General features: G+C 39.3%; 2 protein-coding genes across 7 annotated transcripts in view; one reads left to right on the top strand and one right to left on the bottom strand.

Annotated features, from left to right (window-relative positions):
- LOC109043461 (Histone deacetylase 11) overlaps positions 1–23,080 on the top strand; it is a 36,362-nt gene that overhangs the window by 7,569 nt on the left and 5,713 nt on the right. For 3 of the 5 annotated variants that reach the window (XM_019060663.2, XM_072299577.1, XM_072299578.1), the window contains 2 exons: positions 812–970; positions 12,802–13,434. In XM_019060663.2, the coding sequence (XP_018916208.2) occupies positions 812–967 (156 nt within the window). In that variant the 3' untranslated portion in view covers positions 968–970; positions 12,802–13,434. Of the gene's footprint in view, positions 1–811; positions 971–12,801; positions 13,435–16,904; positions 21,132–23,080 lie in introns of those variants that run through there. The other 2 variants (XR_002010202.2, XR_011899740.1) reach the window with 2 other exon arrangements.
- Positions 964–22,611, bottom strand: LOC109043365 (RIB43A-like with coiled-coils protein 2). Of its 2 annotated transcripts, XM_072299575.1 has the most exons (7): positions 21,545–22,611; positions 19,144–19,284; positions 16,895–17,058; positions 15,273–15,513; positions 8,365–8,595; positions 4,292–4,398; positions 964–3,552 (listed from the first exon to the last, which is right to left on the bottom strand). In XM_072299575.1, exons 1-7 carry the CDS (start codon positions 21,656–21,658, stop codon positions 3,411–3,413), a joined length of 1,140 nt encoding a protein of 379 aa, XP_072155676.1. In that variant the 5' UTR covers positions 21,659–22,611; the 3' UTR covers positions 964–3,410. The 2 variants fall into 2 exon arrangements, 1 of the variants encoding a protein (XP_072155676.1); XR_011899739.1 differs by lacking the exons at positions 964–3,552; positions 4,292–4,398; positions 8,365–8,595; positions 15,273–15,513; positions 16,895–17,058 and having other exon boundaries at positions 19,149–19,284; positions 21,436–22,611.

The raw sequence follows: 23,080 nt of genomic DNA on the forward strand, positions 1-23,080 counted from the left end.
TGCTCCTAACAACGTTATACTTCCATCTATTTAAGATATATATAATATATAATGATCTAGTTATACTTTGCCTCCAAGAAAGAATGAGATCAGCTCTACGAATTCTACTTCTCTGGCAAATATTAGGGCTCAAAACTCATCAGCTCAATCATTTGCAACGCAGATTTTAAAGCGTTCTGGCCATAGAAGAAAAATTTAATCAGGGTATGCTTATTTTCACAATATTGTAAGGGTGTGGAAAGTTCTTGGCCTCTGCAATCTAAGATCTGTTTGGATCTTTTCCAAAATGTCAAAACCACTCGTTGACCTAAAATTTCCTCTTTATGTAGTACCTATGTGTTTCATGTATTATTGAGTAATTCTTAATGTGATGAAGTATCCTCTGCAATTTTTGAAAGCTTTTTTTGGGAGTTGCCACATTCAGTGAATACCAAGAAATGTCAGGAAAAATCCGGAAAGTCAAGGGAAAAACAAAAGTGTCAGAAAACAATTATTCAGACACCCTTATCTCTTTTCCAGAATGGGCTTGATGTTTCTAACAACAAATTTAGCCTGAAAACCATTTCAAATGATGCATTTTTAACCATCTGGTGCACCTCCAATTGTCAGGGAATTCTGGCCAAATGTGGTAGGAACATTCATTTCATAAATTCTGTGGCAACCCTGTTATTAGTCAGAGTGTATTTGTAAAAGTTTTCTTTGAGGAAATTAAAATTGTGTAATTCTTAAGCCACTGTGCCCCATTTTGTTTTGGTTCCATCTATTACCGACTAATATTTTCATTAAATCCTTTCTTTGATTGTCTTAACAGGGTATTATCAGGAGGGATGAAATAGTTTTCATGAAAGCCAGAGAGCGGCGAGTGCCTATTGTAATGTTAACCAGTGGTGGTTACCTGAAGAAAACAGCAGAAATCATCTCCAGATCCATTCTGAATTTAGAGGCTTTGAACTTAATATCAAGATAGTTGGTGAGATTCATTAACTCTTCTAGGCTTGATTGGTCAAGGGATATTTTTCTTCTCTTCTCTTCTCTTTACTTATTTATTTTTAGCTCACAGCATACATTTTGACAGTATTTTCTTTCGATAAACCAAGAAATGTTGACCACTCAGAAAAGTTGTTGAAAACAATAGGAAACATTGTTTTCAGTTGCAACCTTGAACGTTGCTTTCTTATTTGCTGCTCAGAATGGAGTGAAAAAAAAAAAAAAAGCAAAAATTAACCCAGAAACAATTTATTTTTAACATTAAATAAATTTATTGTATTCTATATTCAATTGAGATGCATTCAATTTGTATTTTTTGAACAAAATGTGTCCTCAAAAGAAGAGTTGTTTCTCGGTGAGAGTGGCTTGAAAATCACAACGAAAGTTTTAATTCATTTAGAACCTAAAAATTGACCACCAGGTAGGGTAACAAAATTAGGCACAACAGGATTTGCTGTCGCATCAAAATTTCATGCAAAACATATTGAACACATCAGAAACTTTCAAAATTAACTCATCAGTGAGAAATGAACGTATATAATTTACATTATAAACAGTAAATTCAAATTCACTTGCAAAAAAAAAAAAAAAACGTCAAATAAGGCATTGAAATCAATCTGACCTCAGGAAAAATAACTAAATCTTTGTTTCACACACATTGCCTTCCTCTTCTAATACGAGGTGCCTTTAAGCTTGTTTACAAAAAGTTTGCTCACAAGAAAATTCTTCCATTGTAAAGTATGAAGAAATTATTTTGGTGCTCGATTTACGCGAGTAGATTCTGATTTTTTTGTTAGCCGAAAGTGTGAATTTGCGCATACAAGAAGTATCATTTATTTTATGAGTTGAATTTAGAAAGTGTCAATGCATTCATCGTATTCCAAGCAAAATTTTGACAAGATAACATTAATTGTGTTGCCCTATTTTGTACCCTTAAAGACCCTTTAAGACCTGGGATTGTATCCCTTTCCATGGACCAAGCAACTGGATGGAGCAGTCTGTCTCCCCTCCCCCAAAACGCCACAGTCTGATAGAAATTGCAGGGACAAGTCACTTTTGTAAAAGTGAGATTCATTTAAGGATCATTTTTATGAAGTTTCAGCCAGAATTTCAATAATCTCCCTCTTCTCTTTTCGATCTTTTTTCTCCAAAGAAAACTACTGAGTAGTGGTGGTGGAGTGCAAGAGTAATGCATATGATCTCGGGGTGCTTTCTCCTTTTTTAAAGTTCCTTTTGTTTTAACATTTAGTTTTTAAATTTTCAGTTAAGATAAATTAAAGCATGCCCCTTGTGCTCTGAACTATCCAGATGCAATAAGTGTGTCTCATTCCTCTAAAATTTTGATCTTTTCATTAACTGTTACATTTTGTTCCAAAACCTCGCTAACAAAAGCAATTTTAATAAAATTTTCAAAGATAATTTATTTCTCTCATTTCATTTGCAAGTAACCCATTTTCTGACTTTGCCTCATGGTCTCTTTAACAGTACTTTACCAGGTTTAAGAAGTGCAACTGTTTTTGTCATGTATACTCCGTGAATTAGTCCAAGCATAAGAAATCGAATTGTTTTTAAATCTCCTTGCCTTAGCTTATTTTGAGTCTTCGCCGGGATAGAAGGTGTGGAAAACTGAGTGATCCTTGATTGGCTTGCTTGGTTGTTTACTCTTGTAAATGATAGGCATCAATAATTAAAAAACCACTTTCTCTCCTAAAGAAAGAGCCTCTCTGAACATATTTGTCCCATCAAGCCTCTGACCCTCTTATGTCATTGCAGCATGTTTATAAGAATTGCCTCTTTGGAATGCTCTTCAAAAATTGCGAACTCTTATCAAATGTTAAATCTTTGAAGTACACATAAGTCATCAACAATACAAATAACATCTTTCTAGCAGTATGATCCGTGTTCATGTCAACTCAAAAATAGAATTGAAGTAGATAAAAATACATTTTGGAAAAATGAAAGAAATGAAGGAACAATGACTAATTTGATATCAATGAAGGATAATACGTCCCTTATCAGTTTATTCCCAAGACCAGTACATTTTGAAGCTGTTGTGCGGAACTAGATAGCCAACACAACTTCCTCTTGTGGTACACTGTGGGAATAGTCTAAAATGAAGGACCATAACTAGAGATCCTCTCTATCATTCTGCTCTGAAGATGATAAAACCTCATGAGAAATTACTCCAAGAGAATGAGAGTGCATTTAGTGCCAAGGGCCAAGCAGGCTCTCAGTCACAAGGGAAGATTCAGCTATTACTTGTCTTGGTGGATAGTTTTCACCATGTGCCAGCATTATGACTTCAGTGTTCATCTTCGTGTTCAATGAGTTTTTAATGTTCTGGTAGAATGAATCTGTCAGAGGCAAATTTTACCCCCCATTGAAATTCTAAAGCGGCGTTCATGAATAATCAAAGGATTTCTTTATCGAGAACTTGTCCCAAATTTGTTGAAGTACTCAGCTGTTGGAACATTCACATTCACATACTTTTTAAAGTTGTTAAGTTTTTCTTCTTGCTCTTGACTCAAGAATTTATTCTCTTGTGCTATTCTGTATTGCGTCTCCCTAAAAGCAGAGAAGAAAATCTATTGAAACTTCATTTTTATTGTATACTACGAAATCAATTATCTTAATTTGTTTCACTGTACCTCTTTAACAGTTGACTGATCGCCGTAATTGTGCAAAATTGTGTGTAATTTTTCTTTTGTCCTTTTGAGGATTTCGCCAAAAATTATACACACAATTTTTTTAGGTCACTCTATTCTCTCTCTATTCATGAAGTAGAAGGAACAGTTTAAATATAGGTTAGCCTCCCAATAGTTTGACTATTGCGATTGTAATGAGACAGTCCTCTCTGTCTCAAATAAGCCTTGAAAACTTCATCCCATTTGTTGAAAGTGAAACTATAAAATGATGAACTTAATCTTAAGTGAACAAAGAAAAGCAATGTAAAATAGATGGAAACGTTCCGCTTTCTATTTTTTCATCGGACCATGTATGATTAGAGTTTTGAGAATGTTCACAATTAGTTTCATGTTGTTCAGAAGAAAAATTAGTGCAATGAAATGCTTGCTACCAATCAATTCATTTTGTTGAAAGTGAAGTTGGTTTTTATCGAGTCAAACATCCTCAGAAGCTGAGATCATTCTTTGTGAAAGCAATGAAAACTCTGGTACTCATATCATATTGTTTGCGCTCACACCAAAAAAAAAAATGTCCGTGTTTATTAGCTCACTTGCTCAGAAGGGGAAAAAAGGGGTCGGTTTATTGTTTCTCACAAAATGCACTCCTTTCTCTCTCATACCTTTGTTTTTGACGCATTACATCCATCTCCTGAGCTGCTTGTTTTGCTTGAGTTTCCATCAGATCTTGCCATCTTCTTTCATTTTTTGCCTCAGCTTCACGCTGCTTCTAAACGATTTTTGAAAAAAAGTTCAATTAACGTAATAACTCCCAAAATAGATGGAAACCTTCAATACAGCTTGATGAAATATGCTTATTTGCTAATGCACCACTAGACAAGGTACGAATTTAAGCATTCTGATACATGTTTCTTAACCAGAATTTCACGTAGAACACAATTCGCGCAACGAAAGTTACTGAAACCAACTCCTAACGGAGATGTTAACATTTTTATTTCACCTTGGTTACGAGTAATTTGAACTGCCCGCTCACAAGAAACTCAAAGCTCTACGTGAGTCAAATCGCGTACTACAACGGTTTTATCAAGCTTCTCAATCGAGCAATGTTCATTTCCCACCATGTGTTGTTCAAATTATAAGCAATTTGCTATAGCTGAGCCAAAGCATCAAGATTGAGGTTGCCAGGTTTTTTTATCGCAGATACATTCATGATAACGTTTAACGCGCGATGTGAATCATGTAGAGCATTGGGTTTTCATGAGCGAGTGGTTTGAATTCACGCACCAAGAATCATTAAATATCTTCGGAAGGAGTTGATTTCGGTAATTTTCGTTGTGCGCATCGTGTTTTACGTGAAATTTTGGTGAAGGAACATGTATCAGAATGCTGAAATTCGTACCTTGTCTAGTGGTCCATTATAATAAGCTCGCCAAAAAATACTGATGAATTTGCTATCCAATGAGGACCTCAAATCTTGAAAAAACAACTTTAAAGAAACAATTTGACTCAGCGAAGTAAGTCAGAAAAATCACGGAATTTTGCCTCAGAAATTTTTTCTGTCAATCTGGTAAGGTCTGGTCCGGATGCAACTATTCGTGTTCTCAGGATGTCCATTTTGCATACACAAATAATTGCAGGCGTTCTGGCTTTCTTAAGAATAAGAACGTACGGCTGTGGTGGTAGTTCTCAAGAGGGTTTTTTTTTTATTGACTGGCGGTACGACCGATCGGCGCGTTTTTTAACTCACTGGTTTGTGCTGACGTCATGACCGGTGGAGCCACCGCCACACAATGGATCGAGTCGATAGGAGAGGTCGGACAAAATTTGGAAACTTTATACGTTCATAACTCCTTTTATACAAAGTTTGGAGTTCTGAAAGTGGTTCCATCGGTTTTCTCGTAAAATTTTCTTCTACCAGCACCTTTCGAATTTTTAAATGTGACGAAATAAACATCAAAATTGGCAGTTTTAGTCACAAATTTAATGTCCGACCTCGCTAATTGACTCGATCCACCGTGCGCCGGTGAATCGTGCCCAAATCACCGCTCGGATTACCGGAGATTTTCCTGTACTTTCAATCCACACGGAGAAAAAAAACTCGTGCGTGGGACCCGAAGTTTAGGTCATATGGATCTCTGAAGTTTTCGGATTTAGCATCTGAACACTTTAGGTCTAGCTGCCGAGGTTCGGATCACACATATGAAACTTCAGTTCTTCCATCTGAAGTACTTCAGATGTGAGAACCGAAGCACTTCAGATGTATGAACTGAAGTTTCAGATGTGTGATCCGAACCTCGGCAGCTAGACCTAAAGTGTTCACATGCTCAATCTGAAAACTTCAGAGATCCATATGACCTAAACTTCGGGTCCCACGCACGAGTTTTTTTTCTCCGTGCACCGGTCCACCGGTGGACAATCTAACCCTACTTCAGCCTAACCTCAGGCCAAAAATAAACTAACAAACGAGAAAACGTGGGTACTTCGCGCGCCGCCGCTGCCGAGTCCTATATTTCTGCATCGTCACTGTCGCCTATGCATTGGATTATGTAATATTCAGGTTTTTATAGTGTTATTTTTCCTCGTACTGTAATTACGGCAGAAAAGGAGTCAATGCTGGTACATTGAGTATATATTTACACTATTGCAGTATCATTGAGTCAAAGGTTTGAAGAGAGGAAGAAAGCCATTTGTTTAGTTTTTTTAGTTTTTACTTTTTGCCCTGTAACGGTGCTTTGGCCTTAGTGCATGGGCACAAACAGCCACTAATAAGATATATGGTCAGTAGATAGCTAGATTATTGATTATTGGTGGTAGAAGAAACTAGGATGTTGATTATTTGCTTGGATTATTCCATGTGTGGATGTTGGGAGTGGAAGTTTAAAGTTAAACAATTATTTTGTTGGAGCGGATGAAGTTGCTCAGAATGGAGTATTTGTTCTTAGATGGATCAGCTAATAGGATGGCTGAGTTGTTAGGGAAGTAGACGCCAATTTGGCTCAGTTGATCGATGAGTGATGATAATTTACTGAGTTGATTGCACTGAAGAAGTATGTGGTCGATAGTCGCAATTTGTCCACAAGCGCACAGGTTTGAGTCAGCTAGGTTGATTCTTCGTAGATGAGCTGCAAATCGTCCGCGAGCCATTTGTTTACATTGGTGGGAAGTGCGTTCTTAAACTCCCGACTGATCGCGGGCAATTTCGTACGAAAACGGCGACCGGTGGATTTCCACCGGTGGCTCCGCCGATCAGAAAAAGAAAGCGCCCAGGGTTTGTGGTGTTCCTTCAACTATACATGTAGTATGGCGTCAGGCCAGGCTTCTTTTCCACATCTTCCTCTATTCATCAGCCTAGCGCCTGTCTCTCCTTTTCATCCTCACAACCCCGCGCCAGGCACCTCCCTTGTCCGCGATTCCGCGACCTCGGGAACTCCCGTTAGCCCGGTACCGCCTGGCACGGATGATTCCCTACCTGTTTCTTTCCCGGCTTTCCCTTCATCATGATCATCCCCTTGAACAGCAACCAGGAGACAGTGGACCCACACTCTGATTTTGGCCACCGCTCGGGCCACCACTCATCCGGTGCGGTCGCTCCTGCAGCCCAGCTGATAGTTTTTAGTACCACCCTGCTGTACTGTACATTCATCTATTCATATATATTTGTTCGTCACGAGATTCGTTTTCCGTTCATTTTATTGACTTTTCACCATCCATCTACCATACCACCACACGGCACACCAACAGGTTCTCTAGGTACGTTGCATTTACAATTGTGTTTACCATGAAGTCCTCGTTGCATTTACAATTGTGTTTACCATGAAGTCCTCGTTGCATTTACAATTGTGTTTACCGTGAAGTCCTCGTTGCATTTACAATTGTGTTTACCGTGAAGTCCTCGTCGCATTTACAATCGTGTTTACCATGAAATCCTCGGAGTTTTAATCTGCCGCGCTAAGGAAGAACGCCGTATGAACATTCGAGAGTTGCCAAATTTCCCCCGATAAAACATGTATTTTTGACTACACTCATGCACACTTTTCTTTGAACTTTTCATATGTTTTAGATAGAAATGCGTACGAAATTGTCCGAAAATTTTGGAAAATAATACTCACAATTTTCCCAGTAAATTTGGTTTTTATTTGAAGAAACTTGGCAACGTCTGAAGGCTCATACGGCGTTCTTCCTTAGCGCGGCAGTAATGAGCCGTGTTGCATCACGGCAGCGTCGCTAAATGATGCCAAATTTCCACCAAAAACATTTCCACCTATAGGCATCGTGGATGTCAATCCCGCAAATGTCTATACCGATAAAATTTTCGCAATTCGCAGTTCGCATCTCGTTTTGCAGCGCCGATAATATGATAAACAATTCATCCATATTTCCAAGATTTCATGACGAACAGGATGTTTTTTCTTTGTTTCAACTTTATTATTTCGAGTAATTATAAAGTCATGATTTGCATCCACCGGTTACGGATCTAAATAGTAATAAAAATAAGCCCCAAAGATAAAAAATGTGTTATAGTAGTTAATTGTTTAAATTTTTTTACAGCCTTTGAAGGCTCAACGGGCACCTACCGACGGCACGTTGCATAGAACCCTTGAATATAGCAAGACTCAATATTAGGTCGAGATTAATTTTTCAACAGCACATCTTTCTTAAATAGGTACTAAAAATAAAAGAAAAACAACGAGCAGTAAAATTATACGCGGATTGCAAAAGACACGGCAAAATATACCTTTTTCTCTTCTCTTTGAACGTGCTGGGTTTCTCTTATTTTCTGAATCATCGCATTTGTCATTCCCTTGTACATGGGACAATTGATTCTCCCCGGTCCAAAAGCACTCATGAACCCCACTTCCAAAGGCTCCGTTAAAAGGTCGCTGTTAGCAGTGTTCGTCATCTCTGCCCGATCGTTTTCAATTTTCTGGCGTTCCCGCTGCTGTTCTTCCATTTTCCTTTGCTCTGCCTGCAATTGAGATCATAAGTTGAGACCGAAATCGACAGAAACAGTGTGCAATTCAAGTAGACCATACACTGAAAAAAAAGTAGCTTGGATCAAGCATGATAATTCTTGATCTTGCCGCCAAGAATTTTCTTTATCTTGTTTCAAGCTGACTTTTTCTTGATTCAAGAAAAATAATGCTTGGGTTAAGCAAAAAAGTAGCTTATATTAACCAGCAAAATTCTTGATTTAAGAAGAAATACTTCTTGGCGGCAAATTTAAGATTTTTTTTTCCAGTGTAGCAAGGGTACCATCGGACGTATTTCTGTCAAACGGAGCCAGAGACAGGTGGGATTAGGAGGGGTGTGCTCGTTAGTTGAGGGCTGTTAGAATGAGAGGGAATTATAAAGCGCCAGTGACGTCAGCGGCAACGACGGAACCGTCGCGCTACCATCCGGCTACGTATTAACTCATGAGCCCTGTTCGCAACGTTCTTGTCACATTTCCATGGCTCATGAGTGCCGCTTCACAGTTGGCGCTCCGTTCCGTTTTCCAGAATGTAAAATCTCGCTTTTACATCTCTTCAAAGAGAATCTCGCCCACTTTTACATTGTTTCTTCACGCAGATTTCTAGAGCACACCCCATCTTCCCCACTCCTATAGTTCAGTTTAGCAGAAATACGTCCAATGTATTGTTCTCGACCGCGTGGTATAATAATTTTGGAGGCTGAGATAGTACTTTTTCTTTGTTTGAAGGTTCTAAGACTATCAACTTAGGTGGGGTGATAGACTTTGGCACACATCCAAAAATAAGCCAAAAAGTAAGGAAAGTGTTGACCTGCGTGATGTGTCGACCTTTTTGCGAAAACCCAGCGCGTTGCAGAAAATTGCGGAAGTCTAAAACTACTTCCCTGCCAAGCAAGAGCACAGTTCGTGGTGGGAAATAAGCCTTTGTCGCATATTGTTTTATTTGTATTCGTACCCATTGTATGCATCATTTTAAGGATCAATAAAATGCCAAATCACAACACAAATTGGAAGTGCAAACTTGTGATTAGTGAGAATGAACATGGGACAATAGAGCATAGGATGCCGTGTAATCGGGCCAGGAGTGCAGACAATTCTTCTTGATTTTTTGATTCGTGCAACCGAACTTCTTTGATCAGTTCTTGCGGAACATCATAAGTTCAGTTATGCGAATTGAAAGTTGGGTTTGACTAACCGGATGATAGAGGTGTAGAACATCATGTCCCCCTTCGTTTTGTGGATGTGTAATTTTATCTTCTCGGAACTTGAAAGTCAAAATATTTGTATCACGTGTTTCGCCCCATCCAAATTTTCTACTCCGCGTTAAAGTCTTTGAGCTAGCCGGAAAACGTATACACATTCTCCTTTATTTCGTGGATGAATTTCAGAATCGGAACAGTTGTATCACGAGTTTCGCCCATCCAACTTTTCTACTCCGCGTTAAAGTCTTTGAGCTAGCCGAAAAACGTGCACATTTTCCTTTATTTCGTGGATATGAAATTGTACCTATCTGAAAGTCGGAACAGTTGTATCACGTGTTTCGCCCCATCCAACTTTTCTACTCTGCGTCAAACTCTCTGAGTCAGCGAAAACGAGACCAAGCTCTTTTTCATTGTTCTGAATATGCGAGAAAGGTTTTTTTGCGCTTCATAATAAATTGTGACCGGATCTGTAATAAGGGACCTCATACCCCGGCGAAAATGCCCGAAACTCAAAAGAATTCTTCGAGGAACACGTGAAACATTTAAGACTTTCGTTCAGACTGCATGATAGGACTTTTTGACTTTTTATTGAACAGTCGTGAGATTTTAAAGATATCCTTTTTACCAAGGTTCTTCTCCACGTAGAGGCCTCCTAGAGGCTCATTGATTACTCCCTACCAATAAGAGAGCCGGAAAACGCATAATTGATGAGCTTATTTGAGAGCTGCGCGGAGAGTAGCTTTCACATGAAGCTAGTCCTATGGAAAAGAATATAAAACGACGAAAATGGTCAATCGAAGAATCCTGATCGGTCGGATCTTGCTGCGCAACTTATTTCCAGCGAATTTCGTTTGATAACTTGAAAGCCTGACCAGATTTTCTGAAGTCTATCCGATTTAAGACGAAAGTACGCTCAGGCCCAAAACAAAAAAAACCTCACCAATAAGAGGGCCAGGAAAGACATCGATGAGCTTATTTAAGAGCACTGGACAATAAGTAAGCTTGGATCTTGAGTCCAGACTCTTAAAACATTGACAAGAAAAAAACCTCTTGATTCAATCGGACTTATTGCTTGAATCAAAAGGAAATCCGCCTTAATTAGAAGGCTCGGCTCTTCGATTCAAGGAAAAATCGGATTGAATCAAGAGTATTTTTTCTTGTCAATGTTATTAAGAGTCTGAACGCTAGATCCAAGCGACTTTTTTCTAGTGAGCTAAGTTTGTACGTGGAGGAGAGCTCTCATATGAAGCTAGTCCAACGGAAAAGGACACACTGAAAAAAAAATCTCGGTGTATTTACTAAGAAAAGGGTAAAATTACCAAGAATTCAGGGTTCTATTTGATCCCAGTTTTTTCTTGGTAAAATTACCATTTATGGAATTGGTAATTTTACCGAGAAATCTCGGTAAAATTATTGAACTTTCTCGGTAATTTTACTGGACCTTGGTAAAAGCGCCAATATTTTTTATCTACTGTGGTAGAATTACCGAGATAAAATGGCAAAGTTACCGGGAATTGATTACCAATAAAAGTGGTATTCTTACCTGAAAAAACAGTAAAAATACAGGTTTTTAGGTAAGCTTACCAGTCTGTCTTGGTAAAATTACCAATAATTGGTAAAAAAAGTGAGATGGTGAAGGGTAAAGGTACCAACGGACCTTGGTAAAAACGCCGAGAATTTTTTTTCAGTGCATGAAAACGACGATAATACTGCCATGCTAAGGAAGAACGCCGTATGAACATTCGAGAGTAGCCTTTCCTTTGATAAAATGTTTATATGTGAGGAAAGTTATGAATATTTTTCCTTGACACTTTCAGGAACTTTAGATCAACATTCAAAGAATATCCCCTGAAAAATTGGAAGAAAAATATTCATAAGTTTACCTGGAAATTCGTATTTTATCGAAGAAAATTTGGCAACGCCTGATGGCTTATACAGCGTTTTTCCTTAGCACGGCATAATAGTCAATCGAAGAATCCTATTAATCGGTCGAATCTTCCCGCGCAACTGATTTCTAGCGAATTTTTGGAAGGCCTGGTCAGATTTTCTAAAGTCTATCCGTTTGAGACGAAATTACGCTCACGTAGAACAGCTCCAAAGCTTCAATAAGATTGAGGCCTGGTCAGATTTTCTAAAGTCCATCCGTTTGAGACGAAATTACGCTCACGTACAACAGCTCCAAAGCTTCAATAAGATTGACAAAAAACGCAAAAATAAATGATCCTAATTGACTCGCATGAACGAAAACCCCGCAATCACCCACAAGACTCACCAATGAGTGACTAGAAATTATATGAAGTTTCTTGTTTTTGTGGCTTTTGCCTTGTTTTTATGCTTACACAATATTATTTCTCTGCATGATCTCCTTGTCGTTGGTGTTGGGTTATTTTTGCTTTAATGGACCACTAGACAAGGTACGAATTTCAGCATTCTGATACAGGTTTCTTAACCGGAATTTCACGTAGAACACGATGCGCACAAGAAAAATTACCGAAATCAACTCCTTACGAAGAAATTAAATGATTCTTGATGCGTGAATTCAAACCACCCGCTCATGAAAACTCAATGCTGTACGTGATTCACATCGCGCGCTAAACGTTATCATGACAGTCTTTGCGATATATACATCTGGCAATCTTAATCTTGACGCTTTGGCTCAGTTATAGCAAATTGCTTATAGTTTGAACAACACATGGTGGGAAATAAACGTTTGCTCGATTGAGAGGCTCGCTGAAACCGTTGTGGTGCGCGATTTGACTCACGTAGAGCTTTGAGTTTCTTGTGTCTTTCAAATTCCTCGTAACCAATGTGAAATAAAAACGTTAACATCTTCCTTAGGAGTTGATTTCAGTAATTTTCGTTGCGCAAATCGTGTTCCACGTAAAATTCTGGTTAGGAAACACGTATTAGAACGCTTAAATTCGTTCCTTGTCTAGTGGTCCATTATGCCTTATGTAGATTTCAAACGACATTTTTTAACCAGAAAATTTGACTATCGCAGGAATTCGTTGATGCTCATCGGCTCATCCGTCGCACGAAGAACAGCAAGAAAACCACTGTCGCTCTCGTCAAGCCTCTTTCGTCGCTGGAGAACTGAACGGGAAAATTGAACGTGCAACGCTGAACTTTCTTCCGTGAAGAATTCTCTTTTTTAAAACGCAAGCAAGTGCCTACAGCATCAAGCATCCTGCACAATCTGAATTCGTGGTGGATAAGGTAAGCTAGAAATTCCAGAACTTTCCACAGAATGAAGACCTCGACATCCCCGACTCAGATGTGAAAACCCGGCCTGAGCTGCAAACGCGTCTTCAAAAACGAAATAACGTGGCATTGTCTTCACGCGATCGCATGAATTTTTTGTTACTCTCTATTTTTACACATTGTTTGTTCTACCAATCCGTCGGTAAACATGTCTTTTGTATTTTTATGAATCTAACGAATGACGCTGTTGGTAAAATTTTATTGATACATTTTGGCATCAAAATATGATCCAAAATTAAAAGGAAAACCAATTTTCCTAGAGCTCTTGTTGGTAACATTCTCCGTTACCTCAAGAAGAACTATTTCAGTACGTTTTTAAAAACGTATTTAGGTGTTTTTGTTGATTTTTTCTGTTAATTTTTTTTTTTTTAAACTCAACGGAAGATGAAAATCAAACCTGTTTCAAAGAAATTACCGAAATCTTTTGGAAATTGGAAAAGATCATGACAGTTTTGGATGCCACCTGTACGAAGCTTTATTATCATAAGGAGCATCTCAACGTGAGATATTTTTCCCTCAACCTAAGCGCGAAATGTACTAACTTAAAAAAAAAAAACAACCCCCCCCCCCCCTCTTCCGAATGAGATACCACACATTTATCTCTTTGAATTCGGCCGCCATTGTGTGGGTCTTTCATTACGCGCTGCAAACCATTGATTGCCTCACATGTTACCTACTCGTCATTTTGAAGGCGTTTCAAATCGTTTTCAAACTCGCTTAATTCTGTATACTTACGACCATGTCACCACTGCGCTTAAGTGTGCTCCGGAATACTTATCTTCTACGTTATAAGCATACAAACGTGACACCATTCGCCGTGTTTTTTAGGCCTCAATATTCAAAACTGAACTCTGGCTTTTTGATAAGTGCATCGCTGGGTTAACCTGCAAATATTTACAGGCACTATTGTCTCATTAATGAGACGTCATTAAGCAAAAACTTCGTCTGCATTTTCACACCAGCCTTCGTAGAGTATGGAATCTCATGGAACTGCAATTTCACGTTAGTAGATTCGATTTATCCGCGCTTCCGTTGTATGCGGTCACTCTGAGCGGCTTTTTTTTCGCGCTTTCTGTCCTCTTTGTTTCCAAGAGTTTAAAGAGAGTGCACATTGGCATCCCAAAACTTTCTCAGAAAGTTCATCTGCGAGTGATGTCTCCATACTTGATCTAACAGGTATACGCAAATAATCTATTTTGAACCAATAGCTCTACCTCTTTTTGAAACCTGACAGTAAGCGTCCCTATTTTTAAATATTGTTCTCAAAATTTTGAGTTTGTTTTTCCTGCCGCGCTATGTTGTTTCGGATTATCCACGGTGCCCTCAGTCGTAATCGCCGCGGGCATTGAAAACATATATTTGAAGCGTTTTTCTTAAGTGTTAAATATCGCCAAGCGGTAGCTTTTTTCGACAAATTTTCCCCCGTTTAACATTATTCTGTCCCTAAATCGGCTACGTACAATTCTAAAAACATCGACTATCAATGGTAAATCGACGTCCAAAGTTGCAAAAAACACCATGAGCCCTTCCTGCTACGTACCTCTCCAACTACGACCATCTCTTGCTATTCAATTAAAATTCGGAATGAAAGATTAAAAGCAGAAATGGACCGCGTTTACCAGAAAGGAACTAAGCCGCATCAGCTGTTGCCACACGGAGAAAAAAACTTCGTGCGCGGGACTCGAAGTTGAGGTCGTATGGATCTCTGAAGTTTTCGGATCACGTATCTAAACACTTGAGGTCTAGCTGCCGAAGTGCGGGTCAGACATCTTCTGAAGTACTTCGATTTATACCGAAGGGTTCGGGTCACACATCTGAAGTACTCCGGTACACACCGAAGTGCCTCGATGTCTGATCCTAACTTCGGCAGCTCGACCTCAAATTTTCGGATGCGTGATCAGAAAAATTCAGAGATCCAAGTGACTTCAACTTCGGGTCCCATGCACGAAGTTTTTTTCTCCGTGCAAGAACCGAGCATTTTAATTACTTACAAGAGAACGCTTTCGCGGATTCCTTTGGAAATTTCAAGGAATTTTCTTCGTTTTATGCAGAAAGTTCACTGAAATTTGCACAAAAATCCGCACAATCGTTATCATGAAAACTATTAAATCGTCCAATTCAATTGGCAAGTCAATTTGGCAGTAGCTGATATGGCTTGGTTCCTTTTCTGCTTAACGCGGTTCAACGGAACTTCTAATTCATTCCTCTCACCAAAATCGTATTGTAGTGTTGCACAGTCTGAAGCATGTGTTTGTTGCATTCTTTCTCCAGAGCGTCGAGTTGTATCGCTCGACGGTTTCGCTCGAGTAAATACTCGAAATACTCATGATTCGAGCGTAATTCGGTGTCCAAAGTATTTTTCCTCTCCTCTATCTGTCGATTCAGCCACTCTTTTTGTTGTTCCTGCTGTCTTTTTCGCCTCTCGGTGAGAGATCTGTCTTCTCCTTCGAATCTAAACAGATAATCAACAATAACTGTACAAAGCCCAAATACGAACATAAACAGGGTGTCTAAGATCAGGAAAAACCGGAAAATATCAGGAATTTTGGCCGATCAGGTCAAAATCGGGAAAATCGGACGTTTTATCAGGAATTTGTCCTACGCGAATCTCCTCAGTGGAGGAAGTCATACTGCTTTTTGCCTACCGTGCCAGGAGTCGAGAAAAATCGGTAAAATATCAGGAATTTTCAAAATGAAAAAATCGGGAACTTTTTTAAAACATCAGGAAAAATCAGGAAAATCTCAGGATTTTTCAAAATTAAAAAATACCAGACACCCTGATAAAATATGACTGATTAAAAGGTAAACCTCATCTTAGAACGATTGGATGGACTTACCAGGACAAGTTCAGTGGCGATTCTTGAAAGTAAGCATCGATGTTCGTGAAATAATCGATTCTTGGCAAGGCAGCTTGCCTCACCGAAAACCGATAGTTTTAATGGGTCTAAATAGAAGGAAAGCAGTGGTACCAACTTTTAAAATAACAGCGTCACTCGTCCAGACGTAGCTGTGTCACGCGCACATTTGGATATAATTACTTGGACGAGTTGCATGCGCAATTTAGACGTGTAACTTTGCGCAGCTGCTGGTTATCTCAATTTCAAAAATCGCGGTGGGCGAGGAGAAACTAGGTCTGGAAAAATTAGGGCTCTTCTTTTCGATGTTAATTTCTTTAAAAGGGCCGGAGAAATTTTCGCAAATGAGTATCGGGTGGGGTTTCTCTTTCCTCAATTGCAGTGGCGTGGCGTGAGTTGCGATATATCGATCGTTATGCCATTTAAACCTATGAAAAAAGATCGATTATCAGGGTGTTCGCAGCGAACACCCTAGTAATCGATTCTTTACTATGGTTTCAAATGGCGAGATATCGATAATCGATTATTCACGCCACGCCACTGCTCAATTGTATTTGGCGGAAATGTAACCAATCAATCTCCCTCCCTAGGGTGTCTTTCTTGCGGTTCGTCATATGTTTTTATTTACTGCGTGTCCTCCTGAAAGGACCAAATATGACATGCGAATTCCCTCTCAGCCCCTGCAGTGAAGAAGAAACTATAACATCCTGAGGTTAAATTTAGCCCGGGACTTCAGGAGGCATATTGCCCGGAATTTGAAAGCCTTGAGACTGCCTTTCCGAAGGAGATGCAATTTAGGTCGCAGGACGATGTTAGAGTCAAAGGCGAAGTATAAATATATAATCATTGAGAAACAACTTAATCAGCCAAAGTACACATAATAAAAGAACAACTTAATTTGGGAAACAACTTACCTACTTAAACTCCTAAAAGAACTCTTTAAAGAACAACTTACTTTTATATAATCATTACACTCACATTTGTGCAGATGATATTGTCAAAGTCGGGTCATCATCGGACGTTCTTGCCGGCTTTGATTTCCTGAGGTAATCGGGGTCGTTCAGATCGAATTCTCGTCTACTCTCTGGCCGTTGATGAAGTTGATGGTACTGTGTGATTTCTTGATTGTACTGTCGCTTTCGCTAACATTAAAGAAATTAAAGAAACGCTATGAATGGAATGAAGGGAAATCTTGAAACACGAATGAAAAAATCACACCAATCAAATTGAGACATCTTTTCTTAGCCATCGAAGTAAATTAGTCGCATTAATCCAATATCTCTTTTCTTGACTTTTATTTACGAAAGATGTTCTTCGAACAAGAAAAAAGAATTGTTCGCTTGTCTCAATTGATTTTTCTAACTCCGATCGTTTCTTTCCTTGCAATAAAAGCGACCTAGTGTCTTGTGCCTTTCCCACGTAACTCTTTTCTTTTGCGTAAATTCTCATGATCTGTATGGCACCTTTATAGTTAAAAGTCAATATGTAATTATGGCGTCACTGCCGGGGAGATTTGATCAGAAGGGAGTTTTCTTCTGCAGAGATTTGAGTTTTCTCTGATTTGGTTGAAAGTGAAATTATACCACCACTTAGCGCATATTTGTAAAAATTAATTTCATTTCATTCATGTAACTCAATATACTGGGTGGCTTAAAGATGGTAAAGCTCTATCTCATAATTATGTTCAAATGGTTAATAATACATTTTAAAGTAAATCAAGAAAGTTGGAGTGAACGTCTAAGAAAGTTTCCAGTAAGTAAAATTAATTACACTGACTAGGTATCCCACTTAATTTACAATACAATATCACTTTACACATTTTGCTTCGACATGGAATCCAGCTCTCCACAGGGGATCAACAAATTTTTCATATCAAAGAATTCGATGTGGCACAGGTACACCTACATAACCTATCGCTCCATTGTGGCACAGGTACACCTACATAACCTATCGCTCCATTTTGCGTAAGCAAGAACTTCCACGATTCCTTCCTTTGCCTCTCTGTCTCTTGGTCATCTAATCCCACTCCCTTATTTATTATTATCCTCCTTTTTCTTACTCTTGTTTTACCCCAATAGTTTTTTTAATTCATCAAACGGGAATATAGTTCCAGGGCCTTCCTAATTCGGCAAGTCCTACCAGTGGGCCGGGTAGGTGAAGATTTCGTTTAAAACACTTCTAAATCCTTTCCTTTTCTTGGAGGATTTAGTGAGGTCTTTTTTCCTGACTTCCTTTCCTTTCGTTTCCTTACGCAGAAAAACTGAGCGTATTCATCTTTTAAATTTTTACCTGACTTTTATTTCCATTGTTTCATTTCAACATAAATTCAGCTCACTTCTTCACTGTTATCGAAATAATAGCTGCTGGAAGAGGTTTATTTAGAGCGGTGTCCTACAACCAGTAAACAATCAATGTCTGATTGGTTACCAGGAGACAAACAGATCACGATTGGTAAAGGCGCTAAACGCCTGAGGGGGGGGGGGGGTTGTTGGGCGGCAAAGAAGCCAGGGGGCGCAACCCCCTACAATATTTAAAGTCAAAAGTGGAACTCAAGTTGGCAATGGAGATGTTTCATGTGTGAGGGATTTGCGATTTGACCATTGATTCTTATGTAAAAGTTCGCGAGAAACACGATGATGCCACTGGTTTTCTCTGAAATCATCTCCCAAGCTCAAAAAAAGCTCTCAGTGAGGCCAAAATGGAGGGGATATCCCCCACCCCCCCCCCCTACCCTGAGAGTCCACCTCTACATCAAGACGAACTCCCCATGCAAAGATAGGGAGCAAATACATTGACAGGGTTGCCGTGTTATCAGTTTTGGAGTCCCCAAGTAAAGTAGCAGCCCTGTCAATGTATTTGCTCCCTATGGAGTAGTATAGAGTATGTTTTGATGCAGAGGTGAACTCTCAGGATAGCGTGGGATATCCCCTCCATTTCGGCTTCAACTTGAGAGCTTTTTTGAGCTTATGGGAGTTGATTTCAGAGAAAACCAGTGGCACTATCGTGTTTCTCGCGAACTTTTACATAAAAATCAATTGTCAAATCGCAAATTCCTCACACATGCAACATCTCCATTCTGTTTCGCAGAACATTGATAATATCGAGTGTCGGGGGGGACTGAACAGCGATTCCACACATATTTTTGCATCAACCTTGGAGAAAAAGTAACGATAAGGAACTGCGAAACAATTGGACTTCAACTAAAGATATGATTTTGAAAATATTACCCTCTCTGCCTGTTCAGCGAGTCGAACAGCCAGTTGGTAAGTGTAATTCTCATGCTGCTGAATCGCTTCGTCTTGTTGCTTATCCAAAATTTCCGCCTTTTTTCTCGCGTCTGCTTGAGCCTTCAACGCCTCTGAATCGACCTGCAACGAATATATATAAACGAACGACTCAATATTTTTCAACTCAAGAGTGAGTTACATAACTCCATGGTCAGGGTGTCTACTAGCACGAAATTTCCGTAAATTTCGGAAATAGTATTGATTTCCTAAGGGCGGTCCGGAAGTACTAAAAAAGTGCGGAAATTCCGCAAGAAGGTTCGGAAGTGTTTCCTTCATAACACGCGTGCCTTTCAAGTAAGCCTGGAAAGGACGCAATCTCTTGCGCGTCATACTGGAAAAAAAGTAGCTTGGATCGAGAGTCCAGACTCTTGCAAACATTGACAAGAAAAAATACCCTTGATTCAATCGGATTTTTGCTCAAAGCGAGATCCAAGCCTCTTAATTTAAGCGGATTTCTTTTTGATTCAAGCAAAAATCCGATTGAATCAAGAGTATTTTTTCTTGTCAATGTTTTCAAGAGTTCGGACTCTAGATCCAAGCTACTTTTTTTTCCAGTGCAATTCTTAGAGTAGTGTTGCCTGCAAGATCGCAATTGTGCAGTCAATTAATCTTCAAGCCACCTGAAATGTGTCTGCGTTATTTTTGTCGCAATTTCGAGCGAGAATATCAAGTATCTGAAATTTTTAGAATTTCGTCAAGTGGAGGTACTGGAAAAGCACGGAGTCTTTCTGTTGAAAAGGCACTGAATTTCTTCAGAATGTACTGAAAAAGTATAAAGAAAATACTGATTTGTGGCCAGCCTGGTACAGCAAACACCCTGATATTCTTAACTTGCTCTGGATTAAGGAGGCAAGGTCGTCAGACAACAGGTCCAAGGCTCGGGTACACAGAACGGCACAAAATGGAAAGTGTCACAAAGAGCGAAAGCTCCCTTGGGAAACAACTGTATACTCAAGAAAGTATAAAGCTCGGCCGAAGACGCAAAGTAATTGGGTGAATTATATAGAGACAAGACTTATGCTTTTTTCGTTTCCTTAAAAATCAAATTCTTGATTTCGTCTCTTTGAAAATTAATAAAAATTCAGATTGAGCATAAAACTCGGCCGAAACCGAGAAAAATATCGAATATCCTGATATCGTCTCTTCAAAAATTATCGTGTGCCATGTTTATGGGTCTTAGAGTATAGCAAAGATAAGAAGAGCCATTCAAACGTCAAGTTCGTAGTTTCATTATTATAGAAGATGCTGTCTCTGAAAAACACGGCAATGGACCACTAGACAGGGTACGAATTTTAGCATTCTAATACATGTTTCTGAACCAAAATTTCACGTAGAATACGATTCGCGCAACAAAAGTTACTGAAACCAACTCTTAGCGAAGATATTAACGTTTTTATTTCACATCAGTTACGAGGAATTTGAACTGGCCGCTCACAAGAAACTCAAAGCTCTACGTGAGTCAAATCGCGCACTACAACGGTTTCAGCAAGCTTCTCAACCGAGCAATGTTCATTTCCCACCATGTGTTGTTCAAACTATAAGCAATTTGCTATAGCTGAGCCAAAGCGTCAAGACTGAGGTTGCCAGATTTTTATATCGCTGAGACGTTTATGATAACGTTTAGCGCGCGATGTGAATCACGTAGAGCATTGAGTTTTCATGAGCGGGTGGTTTGAATTCACGCATCAAGAATCATTAAATATCTTTGTAAGGAGGTTAATTTCGGTAAATTTCGTTGTGCGTATCGTGTTCTACGTGAAATTTTGACTAGGAAACATGTATCAGAATGCTGAAATTCGTACCTTGTCTAGTGGTCCATTGACGTTATGGAGCCAGACAGTGCCTCCTATGGTTTCCTCTTCCGTAGTTTTTTCAACCACGGTCGTGAAGGTCTTACAACAAGTATAAATTCATAAATAACGATTAACGATTCCAAGGGGGGTAAAACCATAAGATGCATCATCGCGGTACATGACGTCAATCTGCCTATTTTTCAGAAAGCTATGTCTACGTTAATGTTGAAATTAAGGACTTAACACTTGGATTGCTCTCCGTATTCGTAGCTTCATTCCTTCACGTTTCAGTGGCATTTGAAGAAGGAACAAAAACAAAACTTGTCATTAGATTTTAGGCGATAGCTATTTCGATGTTACGTACACATCATCATCAGGCCACTTGGTTTGGTGAACACTGATAGTTTGCAATTAAATTCAATATCTGTGTTTACCTTACCGATTTTAATTAGTGTGGATTCGTAATTTCTTAAAAATGCAGCCCGACAAAAAGATGTTCAACTTTAAGAAAGCAAAACCTAAAACGGTACTTTTTCTCCCTTACTCACGTAAATATTATATTTCGGTCTGAATATTCGTTTTTTACGCTCCTCTTCTCGAATTCTCATGTTATTGATCCTTTGAACTTCCTTGCGCTCGAGGGGTAATTGTAAAATTGACATTTTCAATGCTGAGTTAAGGCAGTTCGTAATAAGTTCACAGTTCACAACACCAACGTCCTCACAATATGAAAACAGTCGAAACTTGCATATTTACTAAGGTCACTATCGGTCGCTCGGTTACACTTGTTGAAAGGTAACCAAGGACGCCGCGCACAAAGGCGTGGTGGCCGAGCAAGTTATGAAGTATGATGATCGCTTACACCCCTCGCATACAGAGTATCACGACACGATGCACTTTTGAATATCAGCTTGTCCCGTATTCACCGTGTGTAATATATATATATGTCTCAGGCTATTAACGTCTTTACAGATAATTTTGAAAATGGGAGTATAAACGAAAATTTAGATTTTTAAATTAAGAGAGGTGAAGAGTTTTAGAATTTTGGTGGTAATATTGGGTTCATCGCATGTAAGAGGGTTTGTATTTCTGTTGATTGTAGGGGAGTAGATCTGTGATTGGAGATATCGGAGGGAAGAGCAGTCCATAAGTATGTGTTTGATGGTTAGAGGTGATGAATTGCAGAAGTGGCAGATGGGATGGTTTTTTTTGGATATAATATGACTGTGAGTGATAAAAGTGTGACCTATCCTGAGACGCGCACTTTGGACTTCACATGATCTTGTTTGAAGTGCGATCTCAAAATTTGAGCTGAAATTATGTGGCTAATCGTTGCGATATATCGCACGTCACTCTGACACAAAAAATGGCCTCCATCGAATCATCTTGAACATGTTTTCTTCATCCCAGCTCAATCTTACTTGAACCTCTGCATCATGGTATCCTTTCCGCATCAATAATCATTTTTACTTACAGGTGTTCTGAAATCAGAATCGAGGCCAACATTAAAAATTTTATTTGACGTGCTTGTATGGGCAGGAGTGATGGTAGACCTCCTTTGGTTCGAGGAGAAATGAGGTAGAAATGTTTGGAACCTCTCCGCAGTTGAAAGAAGTTCCTGTTTCATTTGAAACTATGGGGGGAAAATTTTCCGTGTCCACCTGCAAAAAATTAAAAATGTTTAATTCTGTCCCTTTCAAGTGAATACTACAAAAAAGTAGATGAACGTACAAGAGTCATTTTGTAGTTGGACGGCCAGATTATTTTGGGTATTATCGACCCTAGTACAAGAGACCGGTCTGACCTTTGTCTCCCTTTTTAGTCAACTGATTGCATTTCAAAAAAGATCATTCCAGGAGCATCCCTTGAGACACGACTAAATAGAAAGTTTTCCAAGGCAGTCATACGTAACTTAATTCCGTATTGAAGAAAACGGCTGAGAGCTGGAGCATTCTGTGCAAACGGAAAATGTCTCGCCGCTCGTGGAAGGGCCCGGGGCTGGGCGACTCGGGGCTCGGGGGATCGGGGGCTGGGGAGTTTGGGGGCTCGGGGCTCGGTGCTCGGGACTCGGAGCTCGATTCAAA

The sequence above is a fragment of the Bemisia tabaci genome, chromosome 4 (assembly GCF_918797505.1).
Source record: "Bemisia tabaci chromosome 4, PGI_BMITA_v3".
In the NCBI taxonomy this organism is placed as follows: Eukaryota; Metazoa; Arthropoda; class Insecta; order Hemiptera; family Aleyrodidae; genus Bemisia; species Bemisia tabaci.